Source organism: Mustela nivalis (genome assembly GCF_964662115.1).
Source record: "Mustela nivalis genome assembly, contig: HAP1_SCAFFOLD_1268, whole genome shotgun sequence".
Taxonomy (NCBI): domain Eukaryota; kingdom Metazoa; phylum Chordata; class Mammalia; order Carnivora; family Mustelidae; genus Mustela; species Mustela nivalis.
Window position 1 is genome coordinate 23414 of NW_028135396.1, and position 21613 is coordinate 45026.

The 21613-nt window shown below is 36.0% G+C and overlaps 1 protein-coding gene across 5 annotated transcripts in view; it reads right to left on the minus strand.

Moving 5' to 3' along the window:
- The window catches only part of PPP2R2A (protein phosphatase 2 regulatory subunit Balpha), an 89734-nt gene that overhangs the window by 18082 nt on the left and 50039 nt on the right, over window positions 1-21613 (minus strand). For 4 of the 5 annotated variants that reach the window (XR_014307907.1, XM_082750549.1, XM_082750550.1 and 1 more), the window contains one exon: window positions 16267-16364. Coding sequence is in view for 2 of the 5 variants with exons in the window: in XM_082750549.1 (XP_082606675.1) it covers window positions 16267-16364 (98 nt within the window). In the remaining 3 variants the exon portion in view is untranslated. Of the gene's footprint in view, window positions 1-15254; window positions 15326-16266; window positions 16365-21613 lie in introns of those variants that run through there. The other variant, XM_082750552.1, reaches the window with a different exon arrangement.

A 21613-nucleotide genomic window follows, 5' to 3' on the forward strand; every position in this document is an offset into this window, starting at 1 on the left:
TTACTCACTAAAGACCACATGCAGCATTACCCAATGAACCTCATACCACAAACCCATCAACAATTGTTTCCCCTCCTTAAGTCTGCCTTCTTATGAGCCTAGCACACACTGATTTCTTTCATTTAGTTATCAGTGTGAGTGAATACAGTTTAAGCTATTGGATAGAGACTACTTGTGAACTTCTTCAGTTAACCCTAATACCTTTGCAAAAGTGAAAATCAGAACCATGAAAGAATTTCATCTTTTCAACCTATTACCACATAACTAAAAATCTTTCCATCAAAAACATTAAAAGTCTAGTTCTAAGAACCTATGGGAAAACAGTTCATAACGGAAAGATATTACTGACAGTCAATTACTTTAAAGTAAAAGTGAATTTATCAAGTGAAATGTTTACGATTACCTGATTATAAGAATGGCTCATTAGTTATTGTTCTCCATATAGAAAGAAAACCTTATTGAATCATCATCTTAAAATCATGTTTTGGGTTTTTTTTTTTTTCCCAGTAGTTTGAGTATCTGGATTGTCATTCATAATCCTAGTTATATTTGAACCCTCTGATAGCAATATCAATTATTGAGTTGGCCAATATAAAGAATGTAGGGGATACCATAAAACATAATCCACACTGTGGATTCGAACCTTAGTCTCATTATCATACTTACACACCAAATCAAATAACCCTATCTATTAAATATATATATGCTAATACTACTTTAGAGAAATTCCATAAGTCTTCTATGGAAAACTGCTGTTTTAAAAGGTTTGTCATGCAGATGCTGGTGAGAATGCAGAGGAAGGGGAAACCTCTCTCACACTGCTTATGGGAATGCAAGCTGGTGCAGTCACTCTGGAAAACAATATGGAGGTTCCTTAAAAATGTTGAAAATGACCCAGCAATCGCATCACTGGGTGGGTATTTACCCCAAAGATACAAATGTAGTAATCCAATGCGCCCCAGTGTTTATATCAGCAATGTCCAGAATAGTCAAACTATGGAAAGAGTCCACATGTATGTCCATCGATAGATAAATGAATAAAGAAGATGGGATATATATACACAAGGGAATGTTACACAGCCATCAAAAAATGTGACATCTTGCCATTTGCAACTATGTGGCTGGAACTAGAGGGTATTATGCTAAGTGAGATAAGTCAATCAGAGAAAGACAATCATATGATCTCAATGATGTGTAGAACCTGATACACAAGGCAGAGGATCATAGGGGACAAGAGGAAAAAATGAAACAACACAAAAACCAGACAGGGAGACAAACATAAGAGACTTTTACTCTCAGGAAACAAATGGAGGGTTGCTGAAGTGGAGGTGGTAAGAAGGATGGGGTGGCTTGGTAATGGACACTGGGGAGGCTATGTGTTGTGGTAAGCACTGTGTATTGTGTAAGACTGATGAATGACAAACCTGTACCCCTGAAACAAATAATACATTATATGTATATAAATAGTTTGTCATGTTATTCTCCAAAAAAAACTAAAATAGCAATTTGATTTTTAGCATAAATGCTATGTTTTGAATTTAAACAAGAAACTATGGTACTATGTACACATCAGGTTCTAGAAGTATGAAGATTGAAAAACACAGCATCTCTACTTTCAAGTAACTTATGTAAGTGAAACTTTAAAGTAGAAACTAAGGTCCACATAACTTAGGTAAGCAATATAAAGAACTAATGGCAAGCACATATAGTTCTATATGTAAAAACTGTATCTATATAGGTCACAACATAAAAGTAAGAAAAGCACAAACATATGAACATATCTTCTAAAAAATTAAAGAAAAAAACACCATCATCCTAAAGACTCAATAATTACTACAGGGGTCTAAACATGATCTATTACAGAACAGAAAACAAAACCATGGAGGTGATTAGCAGTCTTAATGGATTTTAAGAAGCACTGTTGCTTTTCAACAGAAAAAAAAAAAAATGAAAGTTATGTCTACAAGGTTAAAAATACCAGCCTGGGCTCATATATTAGCATCCACACACCTGAAATTCCACTAAAATTACAGTGAAAGAATTTTTAAAGACAAATCAACAAGAACAAAGAACAGCAGCAAAAATGACAGCAGCAGTAACAAAAAGCAGCAGCCATAAAAGAGATGCATAAATGGAGACTGCAGAGAGCTGTGAGCTTTTGCCTTAAATGAGCAATCAGATTCTGCCTAAAACTAGGAGAGGGATGCGTTTGTATTATTGTAATGATCATGACAGTGAGGAAGTACAAACGAAGTACCGTGAACAAAATATGAAGAAAAGGAAATATAATTTCCCTGTTCTTAACACTGTGCCCCCCCCAAAAATGCATCACAGAATGCTTTTTTGTTTTAAAAATTCTCCTACATAGAGAATCAACACATTGTAGAAATGCTGTATATTTGTGTTTTCTTGCATAGCTGTTTGCAACTCCCTTTATCGTAGCTTGTTACGATCTCTGAGAACTTACGTTCTTAACCAATCTCTTTATAGAATTATATATACAGTTAAATAAAATATTTTTATATATGAAAATAAATAAAATAAATTTAGAAGTGCTTTATCCTTCAATACATGTAATAGTGCCTGGCATAACAGGCATTCAATAGATGACCAAAAAGAATAAAAGCTGGTGCTGGTATGGTAAAGGAGGTTGGAATTAACCCAGTAATTAGAGTACAGTGCAGAAATCAGAAGAAATGGGTTAGAGGTACATATAGTAAGACAACAGGATCTTGAAAACATAGCTCTTCATTTAAAACAAGAGGATATTGAATGAGATGTGAGATACAGTATTTTTCCTATATACTGAAAACACACAGTACAAAAAAAAATAAAATCACACATTTCAACAAAAAAAATTCATAAATAAATAAAAGATACTATATCATGACCAAGTTTTAAAACAAAGTAATGACATACTGCGTGGTACTCACACAGTATTGACAAATAAACCAATGGAAGAGAATAAAAGGCCCAGAAATAGCCCTGAATTACAACAAAGTAGCACTGATGAACCAGGATGGTCTTACCATTAAATGGTTTTGGTTAATTTGCTATTCATATGTAAGAAAATAAACCTTGGGTCGCCTGGGTGGCTTAGTGGGTTAAAGCCTCTGCCTTCTGCTCGGGTCATGATCTCAGGGTCCTGGGATGGAGCTCTGCATCGGGCTCTCTGCTCAGCAGGAGGCCTGCTTCCCCCTCTCTCTGCCTACTTGTGATCTCTCTTCTGTCAAATAAATAAATAAAATCTTAAAAAAAAAAAAAAAAGAAAGAAAGAAAGGAAGGAAGGAAGGAAAACGAACCTCGACCCCTGCTACCCCAAACCAGTCTTATAAATTGATTCCAGGTGAATCAGAAATACAAATATAGGGGCGCCAGGGTGGTTCAGTGGGTTAAAGTCTCTGCCTTCAGCTCGGGTCATGATCCCAGGATCCTGGGATAGAGCCCCGCATTGGCTTCTCTGCTCGGCAGGGAGCCTGCTTCCCTTCCTCTCTCTCTGCCTGCCTCTCCGCCTACTTGTGATCTCTGTCAAATAAATAAATAAAATCTTTAAAAAAACAATACAAATATAAATGTTCAATAATCAGGTTCTAGGATAACAATGCCCAAGACAGCTTTCTGTAGCAGTAAGTCTGTATCTCTGCTGTCCAATATGGTTGCCACTAACCACATGTTGTTTTATGAAATGTGGTTACTGTGACTAAGGAAATGAACATGAAACTTAATTTTAATTAATCAGAATTTAAATAGTCACATGGAGCAAGTAACTACCATAATAGACAAGCACACGTCTAAAAGATCTGGCACATATGTCTTCCTGGACCTTGGTGTAGAGAAGTATTTCTGATGCAAGGCAGAAAAAGCAGTAAGCTCAAGGAAATCATTGATACTGTACTGTGTTATTCTACTAATAATGTCTATTTATCAAAATCCACCACTGAGGAAAGGGAAAAGGTAAGACACAGAGTGAAAAATTCTTCCAACAAATTTTAATTAAAATTACAGTATGATATACTTAAAACCTCCAAAAATATTTTAAATTTTAAAAAGACTGACAATAATGAAGCATTGGCAAAGATGTGGAACAGCCATAATTTTCATACATTGTTCATGAAAATAAGACTGGAAGAACCACTTCTTACTCTTCTGTCTACCCCATGACATAATTTTATGCATGTATATTACTAAAAAACATAATCAGGAATATTCACAGCTGCATTTAATAGCCACAAACTGAAACAACCAAAATGTACCTTCTACAACATAATGGATAAACTGTAATAAAGCAATACAAAAGAAATTATACAGCAATTAATGTGAGAAAATTATTTCTATACAAAGGTAATACTGAGACAAAAGGCCAGACCCAACACTTACTGCCTGATTCTATTTATAGAAAGTTCTAAAACTACAAATTAAACTAAGTGTTAGAAGACAGGATTATAAATGGGTTTTTAGGGGGAGGAAGAAGAAATCAGTCGAAGGGGAATGAGAAGGGCTATGTAGAAGGGCAGGAAGTTCTATTTCTTTTTTTTAAAAGATTTATGTATTTCTTTCAGAGAGAGAGAGAGAAAGACGAAGAGAGAGCACACACAGGTGAGCGGGTGGAAGGGCAGAGGGAGAGAGAATCTCAAACAGACTCCCCACTGAGCACAGAGTTCCACTTGGGGCTCAATCTCACAACCCATGAGATCATGACCCGAGCCAAAATCACAAGCTGGACACTTAACCAACTGAACCACCCAGGTGGTCCATCTTTCTTGACCTAGATGTGTGCTGTGTAATAATCTCCTAATGCTTTGTGTGCTTTTTTGAGTATATTTCAATAAAGTATAAAAATAAACACAGCACACAGAAGGTGCAGCCACTTTGCAAACAGTACCAGGAGTGACTTTTTGAAATAAAACTACTCTGTGATCCAGCAATTCTGCTTCTAGGTATATATCTGAAAGCACTGAAAACAAAATCTCAAAGAGATTATTCACAACAGCTATGTGGTAGAAGCAAACTAAATGTTCACTGATGGACAAATGAATAAAGAAAATGTGACATACACATGAGTATTATTCAGCCTTATAAAAAGGAACCCCTATCATATGCTACAACTTAGAAGAACCAGGAGGAAAGAATTCCAAATCAAACAATCTAGGCAGATAAAGACAAATACTTCATGATTCTACATATATGAGGTTATCTAAAGTAGCCAACTTCATAGAAACAGCAAGTGAGAATGGCAGTTCAGGGGCTGGGAGGAGAAAGGGGGCAGGGTTGTTCAGTGGTTATAGAGTTTCAGTTATACAGGGCTGAGGGGTATTTTCTAGGGATCTGTTGTACAACAACATATACATGGTTGGCAATACTGTATCATATAGTTGGAAATGGTTACAGAATATTTTGCTATAGTTGAGTAAGAATTCAGCACACAAAAACAAAATACATATCTACAAGAACACACTTATCCACATGAGGAGGAGGTGATGTGCAAAGTACGTGCGTCTGCACACCTATGTGTATGGGTTCGTTTCCTTGAAGAGAGGACCTTGCTATGGTATGTCATGCACTCAAGTAGGCCCCTGAGGTTTAAGCAAACCAAAACAAAATTTATAAAACAATAATAAAATTCAATGGTGTTAGAACCAACCAACCATTGGCCAAGAGGACTGAGCTTCATTTCTTATACAGAAGTAAAATCCAGAAGGAAAAATTAAATTCTTAAAAATAAGTAAAAGCATCAAAATGAAAAGAACAATGGTGAATTTCTATGTATCTTGACAGTGAAGAAGAACTTTTTAGTATAAATCACAAGCAAAGAGCAGAGAAAGGCTGATATCTAACTTAAGAAATAAATATTTAAAGATTAAAAGAAGCATACTAGCAAGAAAATTGTATCTTATGATAGCAGGTTACGGTCTTTCATGTATAAAAAGTCCTTAAAAATCACTAAGAAAAATATTAACACCTTTCCTTGAAAGATGGCAAAGGTCAAAAGTTGGCAATTTACATAAAAAATGGTGAGATATTTATGTATAACTGATCATCAGTAATCAAAATTAAGAAACAGTGTTTTGTCCTTAAACTGATGGATAAAAAAATGTTACTGTTCCTCGAAATATGGGCAAAATCATATACTACTAGCAGAAATATAAATTTTTACAGCCTTTCTGGATAATGTCAATACTTACTGAAAGCCTTAAAAAATACAGATACTCAACAACTCCACTTCAAAGTATAATATATGCAAAGATATATCAACTTAATGCATAAACAACTTCAATGTCCATCAAGTGACTTATGAAATACTACAGAGCCAACTACATTCAATCGTTAATCAATGTTTCTCAACCATCTTAACTTAGGCACAACACTTCCTGATACCCATTCTCTGCGGTGCCCAAAAGCTACATTTTTATTGGCACTTTTGTCACTTAAGTTATAAAAACAGACTGGACATATTCTTCCAACTACACATGTATTCCTTTCCTTTCAACAGTTTTTTCAACAGTCTCATCACTTCACTTAGATTAACTTGAGTAAACCTGAGTAAACATCAATAGATATAAAAACTGAAAGTTACAGAATGACACGTTCAACATGATTCTCATTCTGCAAAACAGTAACAAAAAAACCCAGAACATGCACCAATTGGTTTTTATTCATGAGATGGGATGATTTTGGATTTTTATCTTTTTCTTTGTGAAAATGATACATTTGTTCATACTTTCCATGATAAACAAATCAAGTATTAGGAATTAAAAATAATCTTGGAAAAGAACATCACCCGATAGTCCATTAACAGTTAATTCTAAATATAAATAACTGCACTGTGCTTTTACTAACTTCCTCCTTTTTAGATGATACTCTGAAAATGGAGGATTTCCTCTGCTCCTTGAACAATACGTAAGTTTTAGTAAAAATGAACTGTACTTTAATCATTTCATATAAATGAGAATGGATATTTTTTCAGCTTCCAAACAACACTACTAAAACTTAGTTACTGTTTAGTAATGCTACTTTAATCTTACGTTTGTCAGGGAATAATTTGTTTTCTATTTGGAAGTAGTTTAACGAGTTTTAGAGGCTTGTGAAAAGGACCCTTCAGGGACAGGGAGATAAATCAATTTATATCTGATAACAAGCCACTATCAATGCAAACAAGTGGAACTTTCTAGAATAAATCAAATCACAACATCAATACATCAATGATGTAAATAGAAAACAAAAAAAAGAAATTTCAAACATTTTCTGAGCTGATCCCAATAACAGTGACAGTGGTGGAATACCTCAAGATTTTGCAGGAACTTACTAAATTATATTCAGTAAGTTGTGCCCCTTCACTGAGTGCCTACTATATACATACTATACTAAGAAACATGCACTTTATAGACAACTTTTTAGACTCTTAAGGAGTTGAGTTTCAAGATTCAGCAGATGGACCCCACTTAATGCTAGATTTTAAAAAAAAAAAGGGAAGAAAGAATTCTTTCTACTAATTTTGTGTGTTTTTACCTCACAGATTCATTAAATATAAAATCTTCAGACCTCAATTTCCTCACGTGTTAAACAGAATTTATCCTCACTCCCTTTGGTGTGACAGGGCAGTTTTGAGAATTAAAAGAGAAAGTGGGTAATGTTGAAGTATCAGTTTTTCTTCCAGATAGACAGGAAGTCCAATCCATCCACATCATGCAGTTTAGAAACAACATGATATAGCTAAACATATAATGGTCTCAAAATCAAGAAGCCTTAAGTCAGTTTCTCAAATTAGGAAACCTCCAACACGCTTTATTCTGACCAAGTCATTTATTTTGAAAAGAACATAAAGAGATATATGAGAAAGAAACAACTTCAATGAATTTTAAAATCTGTTTATACAACTCAATTACAATACAGGAAAAATGAGGGGAGCCTGGGTGGCTCAGTCATTTAAGCGTGTGCCTTCGACTCAAGTCACACATGATCCCAAGGTCTTAGTATACACCCCTGTGTGTCCGGCTCCCGGCTCAGTGGGGAGCCTGCTTCTCCCTCACCCTTTGCTGCTCCCCCTGCTTGTCCTCCCTCTCTGTCAAATAAATAAATAAGATCTTTAAAAAAAAAAATTGTTTCATAAAGATACATTTAAAACAATCATTGTGAAAAGATTTTCAGTAAGTATGTTGGAATCACCTGCCTGTCAATTTGGGAGTAGGCACAGAAAGTAAGAGGAGGGGAAGATCCTGAAAAACGTATTAATAAGGGTAATAAATTTCAACCAGATAATGAACTGAATGGGACAAATGAAATGTGAGTAAATGTCTAAATAATTTAGAATCAGGAAAGCAACAAAAACAAAAAAGTGAACAAAAGTTAAAGGCAGTCAATCTACAAAACTGAAAAACACAGCCTCATGAAAAAACTTGTTCTCCTCACAACACATGGCCTATAAGAATCATTTTAACAAACACACCAACAGAAAAACAGGGCATAGAGCAAACAATTTTAAGAACTCCAAGTATTGAGGTTAGGTAAAACTAAAACCCAGTAAAAAATATGTTTTCAACTATCAATTTGTTTATTTTATTTATCTCTACTGAGGAATTTTTGGTTGAAGTATAAATCGGTAAAATTTACTAAGAGATCTGGCCAATATGACTAAAAAGTAGCTTAGATCCAGCTGCTTAATTTCTAGAAGGTTCTGAACAGTAATTAGTTCTTCAAAAATCCCACCAAAAGAATGTTTTTATAGCGTCATTTATGATAGAAAACAAGAAATAAAACACTCTACGTAGTATCTAAAAATAGAGACTACATTAAATTAGTAAATGGAATCAGTAATGGAATACCATATAATCATTAAAAATGATGATTCAGGGGGCACCTGGGTGGCTCAGTGGGTTAAGCCGCTGGCTTCAGCTCAGGTCATGATCCCAGGGTCCTGGGATCGAGTCCCCTCATCGGGCTCTCTGCTCAGCTGGGGGCCTGCTTCCTCCTCTCTCTCTGCCTGCCTCTCTGCCTACTTGTGATCTTTCTCTGTCAAATAAATAAATAAAATCTTTAAAAAAAAAAAATGATGATTCAGAATCTTTAAAATATGAAAGGTCTTTACATACATTATGCAAGGGAGAAAAAAACCACACCACCCTAAATATATTATAACATCATTTTAGAAAGATAAACTTAAAAACACACCAAAAGTGTTTGTTTTTGTTTGGTGGTTGCAGATATTTTCTTTGCACCTTTGTCCTTATTTACTACATTAGCTACAATGAGTATGATGACTTTTTTTAAAGATTGTGTTTATTTACTTGAGATAGAGGGACAGCACAGAGGGAGAGGGAGCAGCAGACTCTCCCCTGAGCAGGAAACCCGATTTGGGACTTGATCCCAGGACCCCAGGACCTGAGCCAAAGGCAGACGTCCAATCGACAGCCACCAAGGCAACCCCATGACTTTTTAATTAGAGATAAAAAATTACTTAGGAGAAAAATACAATGAAGTAGTATTGTATGATGTTGTGGAGACGATAGAAGAGGGAAGTAAAAGTAAATTCTAAAATTACTGGGTATTGGGGCGCCTGGGTGGCTCAGTGGGTTAAGCCGCTGCCTTCGGCTCAGGTCATGATCTCGGGGTCCTGAGATTGAGTCCCGCATCGGGCTCTCTGCTCAGCAGGGAGCCTGCTTCCCCCTCTCTCTCTCTCTGCCTGCCTCTTCATCTTACTTGTGATTTCTCTCTGTCAAATAAATAAATAAAATCTTTTAAAAAAAAAAGATATTTGAAATTACTGGGTATTATTAGTTTCATAGATTTTGATCTGTTTGTTGCTGTTGGGATTTGGGAAGGACAATATAAGAAATATGGTTAACTCAAATTTCTGGGTAAGAGGTGAAGTGGAAAAGTAATTTTACTTTAATATGTCAAAATATCCTTTCAAGATCTAATCTACTGTTAAGAAAAATAACACTTAAATGAATCCTACTTTGTCTAACAGTTGTTTAGTGACCATCATTCTGACAAGCTCAGCAATCAGCAAAGGTACTTTAAATGATAATCCACATTTGAAAAATGTAATATTCTAAATGAGATAGAACCTCAAAAGTTAATAGGTAGTTGGTGTGTGACAGCTGGTTGGACAGAAATGTGGAGACAGACATATGAATGAGGTGAGGTTGCTGGATGAATCCATGAACAAACAGAAATGAAGACGACAACTTCTCCAGGTATTTAAACTATCAATTCAAACTCTTTTTAATTTTTCCCTCCTTAAGCCTACCACAGAGTGTGAAGACATCACTCATTAATGGCTACTATTAAAAAGCTAAGATCCAGTACTTTCCTCATTATTATAAAGGGACGAACCTGATTTTCCTGTGTGATTTATACCACTTAAGTCTCATTACTTAGCAGAGACAGATTTTTTTCATTTGTTGAAAACAATACTCAACGTTGTGGGTATTCTAACAATTTATACAGAATTAGCTTTTACCCACCTTCGCTAGCTGTGTGATCTTAGAAAGTTAATTATCTTCTCTGATTTCAAGTCATTTATAAATTGGTGATACACTGAGACACAGATAGGAAATAAGCATACATCTTCACTATTTTGCTGTGAAATTTTATAATTAAGATTGAGCGACCTTGGCAGGCCTGGCAGAAAAACTACTGTTGCTACACCCAGGTCGAAATGGGCAGGGAAACAGGACAGAGAGTAAAGGTTCACCTTATTAACTGTATGATTGTGGCCCATCATCTGGGCCCCTAATCTCTTTATTGGTAAAAGAAGATTACATTACTAGGGACTGTTAAATTGGGGCCCTATTACTATCTTATCCATGGACAGAACCCAGGGATTTTGTGAACTTGGATATGGTGCAAGTTCATCCCACTAATGTCCAGCTGAAATTCGGCATTTCTTCTAATTATGGATAGAGGCGATAAATCATCATTAGGAGTACCTGTGACTTTGTCAATATAGAAATGACAGGTTTTAAAATCACACCCAAGCTGTTGTCCACAAAGAACACATATTACTCAATGTGTTTTAACCTTGAAAATATTTTTCAATATAGTTTCCTTCTATGTATTTTATGCATCTAAGACATTTTGAGAAGTCCACAGAATTGACCAGGCTGGAGGAAATCCATGACACCAAAGGTGGAGAGCCCTTGAAAAACCCTGTAAATTTTAGCATTTAATTTCTATGAATGCACCATATAAAGTTCAATACAGGCAAAACAAGTTCACAGTTAGCTTTGGTAGAGGGTAGTAGTGACAAGAAAGAAGAGAAAAGGCTTCTGAAATGCCAGTAATATACCATTTCTTGATCTGGGGAAGAGAGACACAAGTGTGTTTTGTGAAAATTCACAGAACTATATACTTGTGATTCTGTGCATTTTTCTCTATGTATCATAAGATCTACCTTGGGAAAATAGTTTAAATGTATTTTTAGATAATATAAACCTGAAGCTATATTTTATATTATATTTATATTATATATATATTTATATTTTATATTTCCATTACCCTGGTAGTGGAATATAGACAATTTCAATTTTACATTTTCTATCAGGTGAAGTTCCCAAAGGATTTAAAAAAAAAAAAATGTGGAATCTCGTGCTTCCAGACATTCTGATTTAGTGGTTCAGAGACACAGCCTAGGAATCTGCATCTGAAATATATGTCCCCCAGCAATTCCAGTATTTTGCACTCTGAAAAACACAAACTTAGGTCAAACAGAGAATTGGGGCGGGCGGGTGGGGGGGGGGGGGATAGTGAAAGCCTGGTAGCTTAGAAAAGAAACCTCATTTAATAGATATATTGATTTTGAAGATACCACAGTGGTATTTTCTTGAACTTCCAGTGTATTCTTTCTATAATATTCCTGATAGAAGGGCATCCAGCTCTTGTGCATTTATTTCCACATACAAAATAAACTAATCATTTTCTTCTCACACATATCTCTAAACATCAAGACTCTAAATCATCTCTTCTCCTGGCTATTACAGAATCAGTCACTTTGACCATTCCTCACTGGCACTGCTGAATTTGCTGTTCTGACTGGCGCTCAGTAAATACACCATGTTAAGTGAATGCTACCACATCACCCTAGAACAGTGAGTGGGTTCTATTCCTTCACTTAAACATCAAACTAGATCAACTCCTTTGTATAGATAATACTAAATTCTGTTAAACAACATCTTGTTGATTTTGAGCCCCATTCTAGTCTTTCCAAATAATTTAAGAAGAAAATTCAATCTTTTAAACCCTCACCCATCTTTTGTGATAAGCATGATTTCTAAGGTTTCTTCTATATCCTGTTGAGCAGCTTTAGGAATACCACAAAGCAACAAACAGAGAGAGACAGAAAGAGACAGAGGGGAGAAAAATCCTGGCAAATTACTAGCACTCATAGAAAACAAAAATCAAAGGCTATACAATTATCTAGGAAGAACTGAAAAAAGGAAAAATTCTCCTTCTCACGTTTCTCCTTAATTATTCCTTTAAAAAATCACTCCCCACACACTTTAACTTATCATGTACATCAGAAAGCCTTAGAGAAAACTGAAGATCTGAGCAATCCAAAGTCAAGAGGAAACCTGCTATTTCAACAACTGCAAACCACCTAATTTGAGCACCCATAAAAACAAAGCTCTCCTAAAAAGTACAGAAACCAAGCACACCTAAACAGTGGCTTGGAATCTCCCAAGAACAACTGTATTAATATTTTCACTATCAAAAAAATATATCCCACCAACTACTTTGTTGTGAAAAGCTATTAACATACAAGCTATGACAATAAATTAGTAAGACCTATTTCAGGACATGCTATGAACACTTGATTGGATATCAAAACACAAGAGGTAGGATGCCTCATGGAAATCATCTTATCCTTGTGCCTCAATTTCCCTACATGACTGCTTCTATCAAGAGATTCTATCAAACAGAAAACTTTAAGAACATATTAGTTAGAAAAGTATTACCGAATGACAGCAAAAAATGTTACAGGATCACCAGGCTGAAATACATACTGAACTGAATGAAGACCTACCCTATAAATGAATACCTAGTTTCTCTGACAGGAGAAAAGAGGGACAGGCAGCAAGAGGTACCTAACAGGATGACAGGCAGGGGTCCTGCCACATTTAAAGCACAACAGAAGTGAGACAGGCGAGTTAAAGCTATCAGTCTGATATATCAGTTAAATGAAGTTCTCACCCAGCCAAAGGGTGAGAAGATAAAGACAATAATGCAAATGGCACTGTGTTTTGCAAACAGAGCAGCCTAGTATCATCATCAGAGGTGAAGACGTGCTCCATGAACAGGCACCAGCATGCCCTGAAATGTACGCATAATAGCTGTGATTGTTAGAAGGTGGACTGAAATTTAGAAATCAAAGTTCTAATTCCAGAGCTCTGCTATTAAACTAAACAATGTAGCCTTCTGATATAAACTTTTCCTACAATTATCTAAAAACTAGGAAAGGGCCACTTTTCAAACTGTATCACTGTTTTACAGATAAAATACATGTGAATTCATAAAAATCTAATCTAAATATATTAGGTACTGACATAAAGGTGCCTCTAGATGTAGGCAGCACATATAGTATCAGTGACGCCAACAGTGACTGTCTTGAATACAGCACTATACCAGAAGCTCCAGTAAAAGATAAGGCTTTAAAATGTGGACAATAAATTAGGTAACAGGCACCAAATTAATATTAACAAGATCAAGTTTCAGAGAAGAAAATCAATCACTACATCATCATTATTTAATCTATCACTTAAAAATACTGATACTCACACGAAGTAATTCTCAGTGGACAGACTACTAATCTGAAGTTCTAGATAATGAATTGGTCTTGAATTCTTAAATGCAGTTAAGAATGATAGATACCAGTGGCCCTTCTCAAAAAGTTATTTTGCTGATTCTCGTTATCAGGGCATGTTATTTTAAATATCTGTACTTCAGGGGTGCCTGGGTGGCTCAGTCGTTAAAGGTTTGCCCTCGGCTCTGGTCATGATCCCAGGGTCTTGGGATTGAGCCCCACATCAAGCTCCCTGCTCCGCAGGAAGCCTGCTTCTCCCTCTCGCACTCTCTCTGCTTGTGTTCCCTCTCGCTGTCTTTCTACCAAATAAATAAAATCCTAAAAATAAGTCAGTACTTTAGAATCTCCTATAGCATTTCACAAAAGAAATTATCTGCTTCAAAAATCGTTTCCCGGGGAGCCTGAGTGGCTCAGTGGATTAAGCCGCTGCCTTCGGTTCAGGTCATGATCTCAGTGTCCTGGGATCAAGCCCCGCATCGGGCTATTTGCTCAGCAGGAGCCTGCTTCTCTCTCTCTCTCAATCTGCCTGACTCTCCTCCTACTTGTGATCTCTCTGTCAAATAAATAAATAAAAATCTTTAAAAAAAAAAAAAAATTGTTTCCCAATACAAGTAAAGTACAAGCAGTTTCAAGTAACTCCGTGTTAGACCTTTTATTGCAATTTAAGGTATTACTGACAGCTTCAACTGTTACTCTTGAGTACATTTACGGAGAGCTCCAAATACCTTTCTTTTGAATAGAAGCAAAGCACAGACAAGTCATTCACGTCCGGGGGGGCGGGGGGGGGAGGCAAAAAACACTGAACGGCACAGAATGCTTAGGGGAATGCCAGCTCAAATTCTGAGTAACAGGGGCGCCTCGGTGGCTCAGTGGGTTAAGCCGCTGCCTTCGGCTCAGGTCATGATCTCAGGGTCCTGGGATCGAGTCCCGCATCAGGCTCTCTGCTCAGCAGGGAGCCTGCTTCCTCATCTCTCTCTCTCTCTCTCTCTCTCTGTCAAATAAATAAATAAAATCTTTAAAAAAAAAATTCTGAGTAACAAAATTAACATTCATTTTTTGGTTATCTAACATGAAAGACACTGAAGAATACTGAAAGGATTACATGTCAGAAGTTTGGGGTTCTAGTTGTTATTTCTGCCACTAATCAAGTGATCTCTTAGTATCTTGACATTCTCACTTGTAAAGAAAGGGAAACCGTAATGATCTGTAAGGTTCCATTTCAACTCTATGTATTTCAAGATCCTATGGTCAAGATTTTAGTTGCTTGAAACAGGAACAGAAAATTGATTTTGCCCCCCCAACCCCACTTCCCACAAGAACAGTCTCTGACAAGAAAAGCTTGAGTCTTTTCATCTTGTCTTCCAACCAAAAAAATAATAAAAGGAGACATATTTAGTGTTTGTGCATCTTCTAATCAGACACTATTAATCATTTCTTTTAAAATTAAATTACCTACCTCACTGGGGTGTTGTGAGGATTAATTCATTAGTGTTTGTAAAGCACTTTGAGATCCTCAGGTCAAAGGCGCTATAGAAGTGCAAAGTAGTAGTATTATTACTAGATTCTTTGCTTATTTAAGGAACTTCACAATCCTTTAAAACCTAACTCTCTGTTATGATTTAGACATCTATTTGTAAACCCTTGCAATTTATGCACATTATTTTAACCCTCTTTGGATCTATAGACAGGGACAGTATGTTTCAAAGCGAATGATTTTAAATAAGGTTTAAACTTTGATCTATAACTGGAGGGAAAGAGCAAGGGAAAATCTAGTGTGACAAATTCTGTTCAGCATAAAATTTTAGTGAGAAATCCTGTCAATTAGATTTAGAAGTGTGCCTAAGCTATACCCAAAACAAAATTTAAAACTCACTTTAATCTCAAGAGTCTTCAATGAGAAATTCCTTTCTTCAAAGAGAAAAGGAAACAATTTTCAAATCAACTCATCTTAAAAAGGGTAAATTACATTACATAGGTATACATGCAATTGTCATTTAAAACCGATTTAAATCACTAATAGTATTAGTATGAACTGATATCAAAATAAGTGAGCAGCTTTTCCTTTTAACTAGCCTCCCACCCCCAATTACACAAAGCAAACTAGGCACTGAGAAGACAACAAACCAATTTTGCTTTACGGAGTTTGGGGGGAGGGGGGGGACCAAGGCTTCAAAACCAGTTCAACTCTTGGGATTAATTCCACCACTTCCCACTCCTTTCTCTAACCAAATCTTCTAACAATTCAAGTGCTGTGTTTTTAAATCAAAACCACACACAAACACACACACACACACACACAAAGCTAAGAAAAGCAGAGCTATCTATCAGTTAAGATATTCTGCTTGAATAAACAGGTACTTCTTTAAAAGAAAAAAAAGCCAACATCCTTCAATGAGATACTTCAGTGCAACACAAGTTCTAGCCCCAAGAGCAAACTGAAATTTAGATATTAAACTTTAAACACTTACCTCCTGCTCCTGTTGAAAGATGACAACTCTACCACCTTTATCTCCTGTTGCTAGTAATTCTCCAGAATGATTAAATTCTACTGTAGAAATTATATCTGCTGTATAATTGAAACAAAAACAAAGAGAAAATGTTAGTTTTTCCTTCCCAACTTATTACAATTCCAGAACTTAGCATGTTTTCCCTAACATGTTCCATATAGATCAAACCATCATCAGAAATAAGTAATTCTAAGGTTCTCTCATGAACATTTTGGTTCTCCAAAGAAACACTCTCTCCAGAATAAATATGAGAATATTTTAATAAGAACAGGAGTAATAAATAACTTAAATACTAGTGGGTTACTGGTACTTCACTAAAACAACAATTTGTGAAACATTTTGATTGCATCATTAACCATTAATAATTCTGTTAATTTTCTTTCTTATATACTTCTGATAAAGTTCTTTATGCAAACCCAAAAGAAACCTACAAAATTAAAGCAGATATAACTGAAATGGGGGAAAATTTTAAATGTAAAAATGATTTCAGATAGAATAGTAAAATTATTAACTCAAATTATGGCCTCTCAAACAAAAGTCTGCAAACAGAACACACATATAGCAGAAATGCAATGCACCACTGCACCTTCAATATTGCACAGCTCTTGTGGCAACACAAAGGCTAGTAGAATCAGTCATGTTATACCTGAAGTCAGTGCTAGTTGCACAGTAACTTCAAATAAAATTAAAGGGTTTTTCACTTGCTTTTTGACACTAGAGCCATTTTGCTAAGAAAAAAAAAAAAAAATCCAAGTTGCAGAATTAGGCATTAAGATAAAGCAACTACTCTGTAAAACTTACCACTGTTACTAACAAGTTCTTCACTACAAAGTATTAAGCCAAATTACTAAAGACTATGTCATATGCACTTGAAGTAAGTAAACGTCCTACAAGAGAAGAGTCATTTTCTGGTCTATACAGGCTCATTGTAAGAATTTAAGGATGCTGACTTGATATAATAAAGAATGCTGTCTACCTTAAATTTTTAAAATTACTAACATATCTTTATCAATAATCCGTACAACACTGCATTTTATCGTTTTCTTTTTAGTGATTTTTCCAAGACCAGTTTGATTTTGGAAAGCTTTCTTTGCTTTCTCCGTTGCCTAGGTCCAAGACACCTTACCTTTTTGGAACACTCTTGAGAATCTACTGAAAGTTACACAGCATGTAACGGCGTATGTTTTAAGTGTGCACAAAAATCTGCATATACCTTTCAGAAGGCATGGACAGCACCCCACCTCCAGGTTAAAAACCTTATTCCAGAAGCCTCTCATGGTCAGTGGTATCAGGAGGAAAGATTAAGTTTGGTGTTTGCATATGTAAGTAATGTAAAGGTGTAAACTGAATATACTGCACTACTCTGTAAAGCCAAACAACACATGTAAATATTTTTTAAAGCCATTCTATATTTTACTAAGTCTTTTATTTTAGTTCTAGCATAGTTAACATATAGTGTTGTATTAGTTTCAGGTGTACAATATGATTCAACAATTCTATATTCAGTGCTCATCATGATTAAATTTACTATCAATCCCCTTCACCTGCTTCACCCATCCCCCACTCACCTCACCTCTGACAGGATTTATTTTAAATGAATACCCTTAGTTAAATTATTTTTTTCTTTTTCAACAAGAACATTTTTTCTTGAAGCATACTTCAGAATACATGATTCTAAAATACACATATAAAACATTCACAAGAAAAGCAGAATACATATTTTCTTCAAGTACAGAGAATCTCCTGATTAAATCACATAAAGAGAAACCTAACAAATACCAAATTTAAGACTGAAATCACACCAAGTGTATTTTCCCATCACAATGGTAAAAAAAACTAAAGATCAACAATAAAATAATGTTGGAAAAGCTACACTGTAAATATTAAATATTTAATATGTAAATACTGAGCAACACACTACTGCACAAGCAATGGGATAAATTAAGAAATCAAACATTAGGGGCACCTGGGTGGCTCAGTGGGTTAAAGCCTCTGCCTTGAGCTCAGGCCATGATCCCAGCATCCTGAGATGGAGCAGAGAGCTCGGGCTCTCTGCTCGGCGGGGATCCTGCTTCCCCTCCTCTCTCTGCCTGCCTCTCTGCCTACTTATGATCTCTGTCAAATAAATAAATAAAATCTTTAAAAAAAAAAAAAAAAGAAAGAAAGAAAGAAAGAAATCAAACATTAAAGCTGTTCTATTTGGTGCTGTGTACTGTACTTACTTCTGTACTGAATATGTTAAATGACTAAAAACAAAGTCTCCTCACTTCAAGTACATTACAATACAGTTTGAGACAGAAAGTAAGTAGACGCTAACAATATGAGACAGAATATATGGACTCACTTATTTGAAGATTAGGTTCTAAAATTGGGGAATAAGGTAAAAATCATACATAAAAAAATTATCTTTAAATTCAAACCCCTCAGGGGCTTCTGGGTGGCTCAGCAGGTTAAGCCTCTGCCCTCAGTTCAGGGCATGATCTCTCTGTGTCAAATAAATAAATAAATAAATAAATAAATTCAAGGCCCTCAGACAAGCATAAATTCCTTCTGCTGTCAGTCCAACTCAGCCAATTTCCCCTAATGCCCTGCTAGTTTATGGTCTCTTTGGGTAACGGCACCAAATGATCTACTTAGTTTGAATATAAAAAGTCATGCTGCATCAAATAAACTCTAAAACTCTTGACTTGGTAAAATGCTCACACCTAACACCAGATTCATTTTTCTGTTCATCTAACCAATAACAGGCAGGATTTGCTCAGTATTTACATTATTTCATCTTTTTTCCGGGTACAAATTGTTGCATTCACTTAAATCACAACTGCTTGTTTAGTAGATGAGCTGTCATGGCTATACCTTAATACATGTCAATGATGATGGTATGACGAGCCTGACCACTTCCCTGCTGAGTAGTGAAAAGCAGAAGGGATAGGTATTCTGCAAGATGGGCTCTATTTCCAATGAACCTCCTTGGAGGACCCGGACAGGAAAAAAAATCGAGAGATGATCAGTCAGAAAGGAGGTTGTTATAGTAAAAAGGGCTGAAGAAAGATGTGGAATGGGGATGGTGGTGATGGGAAATCCACATCTAAATAATCCTTAGAAGACGGAACAGGGATCAAGTAATAAAGCAGTCTTTAATACACTACCCCTAGGTTATAAAGACACTACTGGGGGCACCTAGGTGGCTCAGTTGTTAAGCATCTGCCTTCGGCTCAGGTCATGATCCCAGTGTCCTGGGATTGAGCCCCACATCAGGCTCCCCGCTTAGTGGGAAGCCTGCTTCTCCCTCTCTCATTCCCCCTACTTGTGTTCCCTCACTCGCTCTCTGTCAAATAAAAAAAAATATACAAAAAATTTAAGACAGTATTGGTCCATGAAGCAAGTTATAATGCAGTCACTGAATTATGAGATAGGGAGGGAAAGCAAAGTGAGGTGTGTAGTTCTGTGTCTATGCACATGTAACAGAGAGCCGGGGGGGGGGGGGGTGTAGAGGAGGGAGAGAAGAATAGAAAAAGACTGAGAAAAAAAGTATTTTAGTGCAAGCTGCAACAAGAATAATAAGACATCTGTTCTTACATATGTTAACTAACTAAAATTTAAATAAAAATTTGAAAAAGAAAAAAAAAATTTGTTCTCACAATGGTCACTCATCCCAGGAATGGTTATTTTGTAACAGCTAGAATGCCAAAGTAAAGTGATGTTATAAATGTTTATAACATTTATAAACATTTATAACATGCAGAAACACCTCTGCAGCAAGGGTACAAAAAATTTTAATAGGCACACTTGATAGGCTGGGAAATCCTATAAAAAATTAATAACTGGCCTAAGAATCGAAAGACAATGAACATTAGGGAAGGGCAGGAACTAAAGATAAAGATACTATACACCACAGAAGTCAACCTACTTTAAATCCTTTTGGAAGGAAGAGAAACGATGGGTGAAAGGCATACAACTTTCTCAATTTACAGATATTCTTAAAATACTGGTGTTTGTTATTATCCATCTTGCCAAAAGCCAACGAACAAAGAGAAATTTTCAGAAATAGCCAACCAAATCACTGCTTAAACAGTGCAGAGCAACTGAAGACTTGAAGACTCCTTGCTGTGATTTTTATACTTCATGTATTTAATACAGCCATACTCCAGGTAAGTATTTTTCTGGTTTGTATGATGGGATGTGCCAATGGCATTCCTTCATCCCTTCCCCCAAAAAGAAAAGAAATACCATGATTTCTGGATGCTAAGCCACATGTATCAGCATAATAACCATCTAATATACACAAGCACCTATTAAATCTCCCCAAGTCTGTGGATGATGCTTTTTAAGGTTTTTTTGATTCATGAAATGCCAAGATCTCACAGGGTCTCACTGAAAATAGGACTATGAAAAGGAGGAATAAAAGGAAGAACAAAATCAAATGCTGCCAAAACATCACTTATGAAGAACACTATGAAACTGAGCTTTGAACTGCACAGGCCATGGCATACTGGTGTGCTAAGATGAGTTATGAGTTTGACTGGATACTGCAAAGCACCCAAATCTGTTAACCTCCCATCTGAACAGCCTTTTTACCTCAGCATGTCATACTGACACAACTGCCTTTTAGGGGTACCATGATGCACAAAAGGTGAGGAAGAAGCATGGCTCTAAAGAGTGTTCCCATATCACACTATATATCGGCGATGTTGACCAAATACAGGTTATCAGTTTTTGGAAAATTATAATAAATTCAATCCTAGAAAATAATCCTTTTAATGTTCCATACCATTTTTAAAAAATAGAGGCGATCTGTAAGTCCACAACAGGGTTATTTACAAAACTGTGTTACAATGTAAGTGTCTTATATCTGCACTGTTTAATACTGTCATCAGAAGCCACAACTGACTCCCACACTGGACAATGAAAGTCTAAAACATTACAGCGTAGACCCTGACTTTTATTACAAAGCCAAGAATGCCGGACCGAAGATAATTTTGAAACTTTAAACAATGAGCTATGGGTAAAATAAAACTATCTTACAAAACATGGACTGCTGCCCCAAGGAGCAGCAGATGAAAATACAAATGTGTTTCATGAAAATTTAGATTCCTGGATACTAGTTTTTAAACAAACTATTAACAAAAACTTGAGAACACTTCAGAGATTAAAGTAACTATAACATGCTTTTAAAAGCAAAGACATGGGGAACCTGGGTGGCTCAGTGGTTTAAGCCTCTGCCTTCAGCTCAGGTCATGATCTCAGGGTCCTGGGATCGAGCCCCACGTTGGGCTCCCTGCTCAGCGGGGAGCCTGCTTCCCCCTCT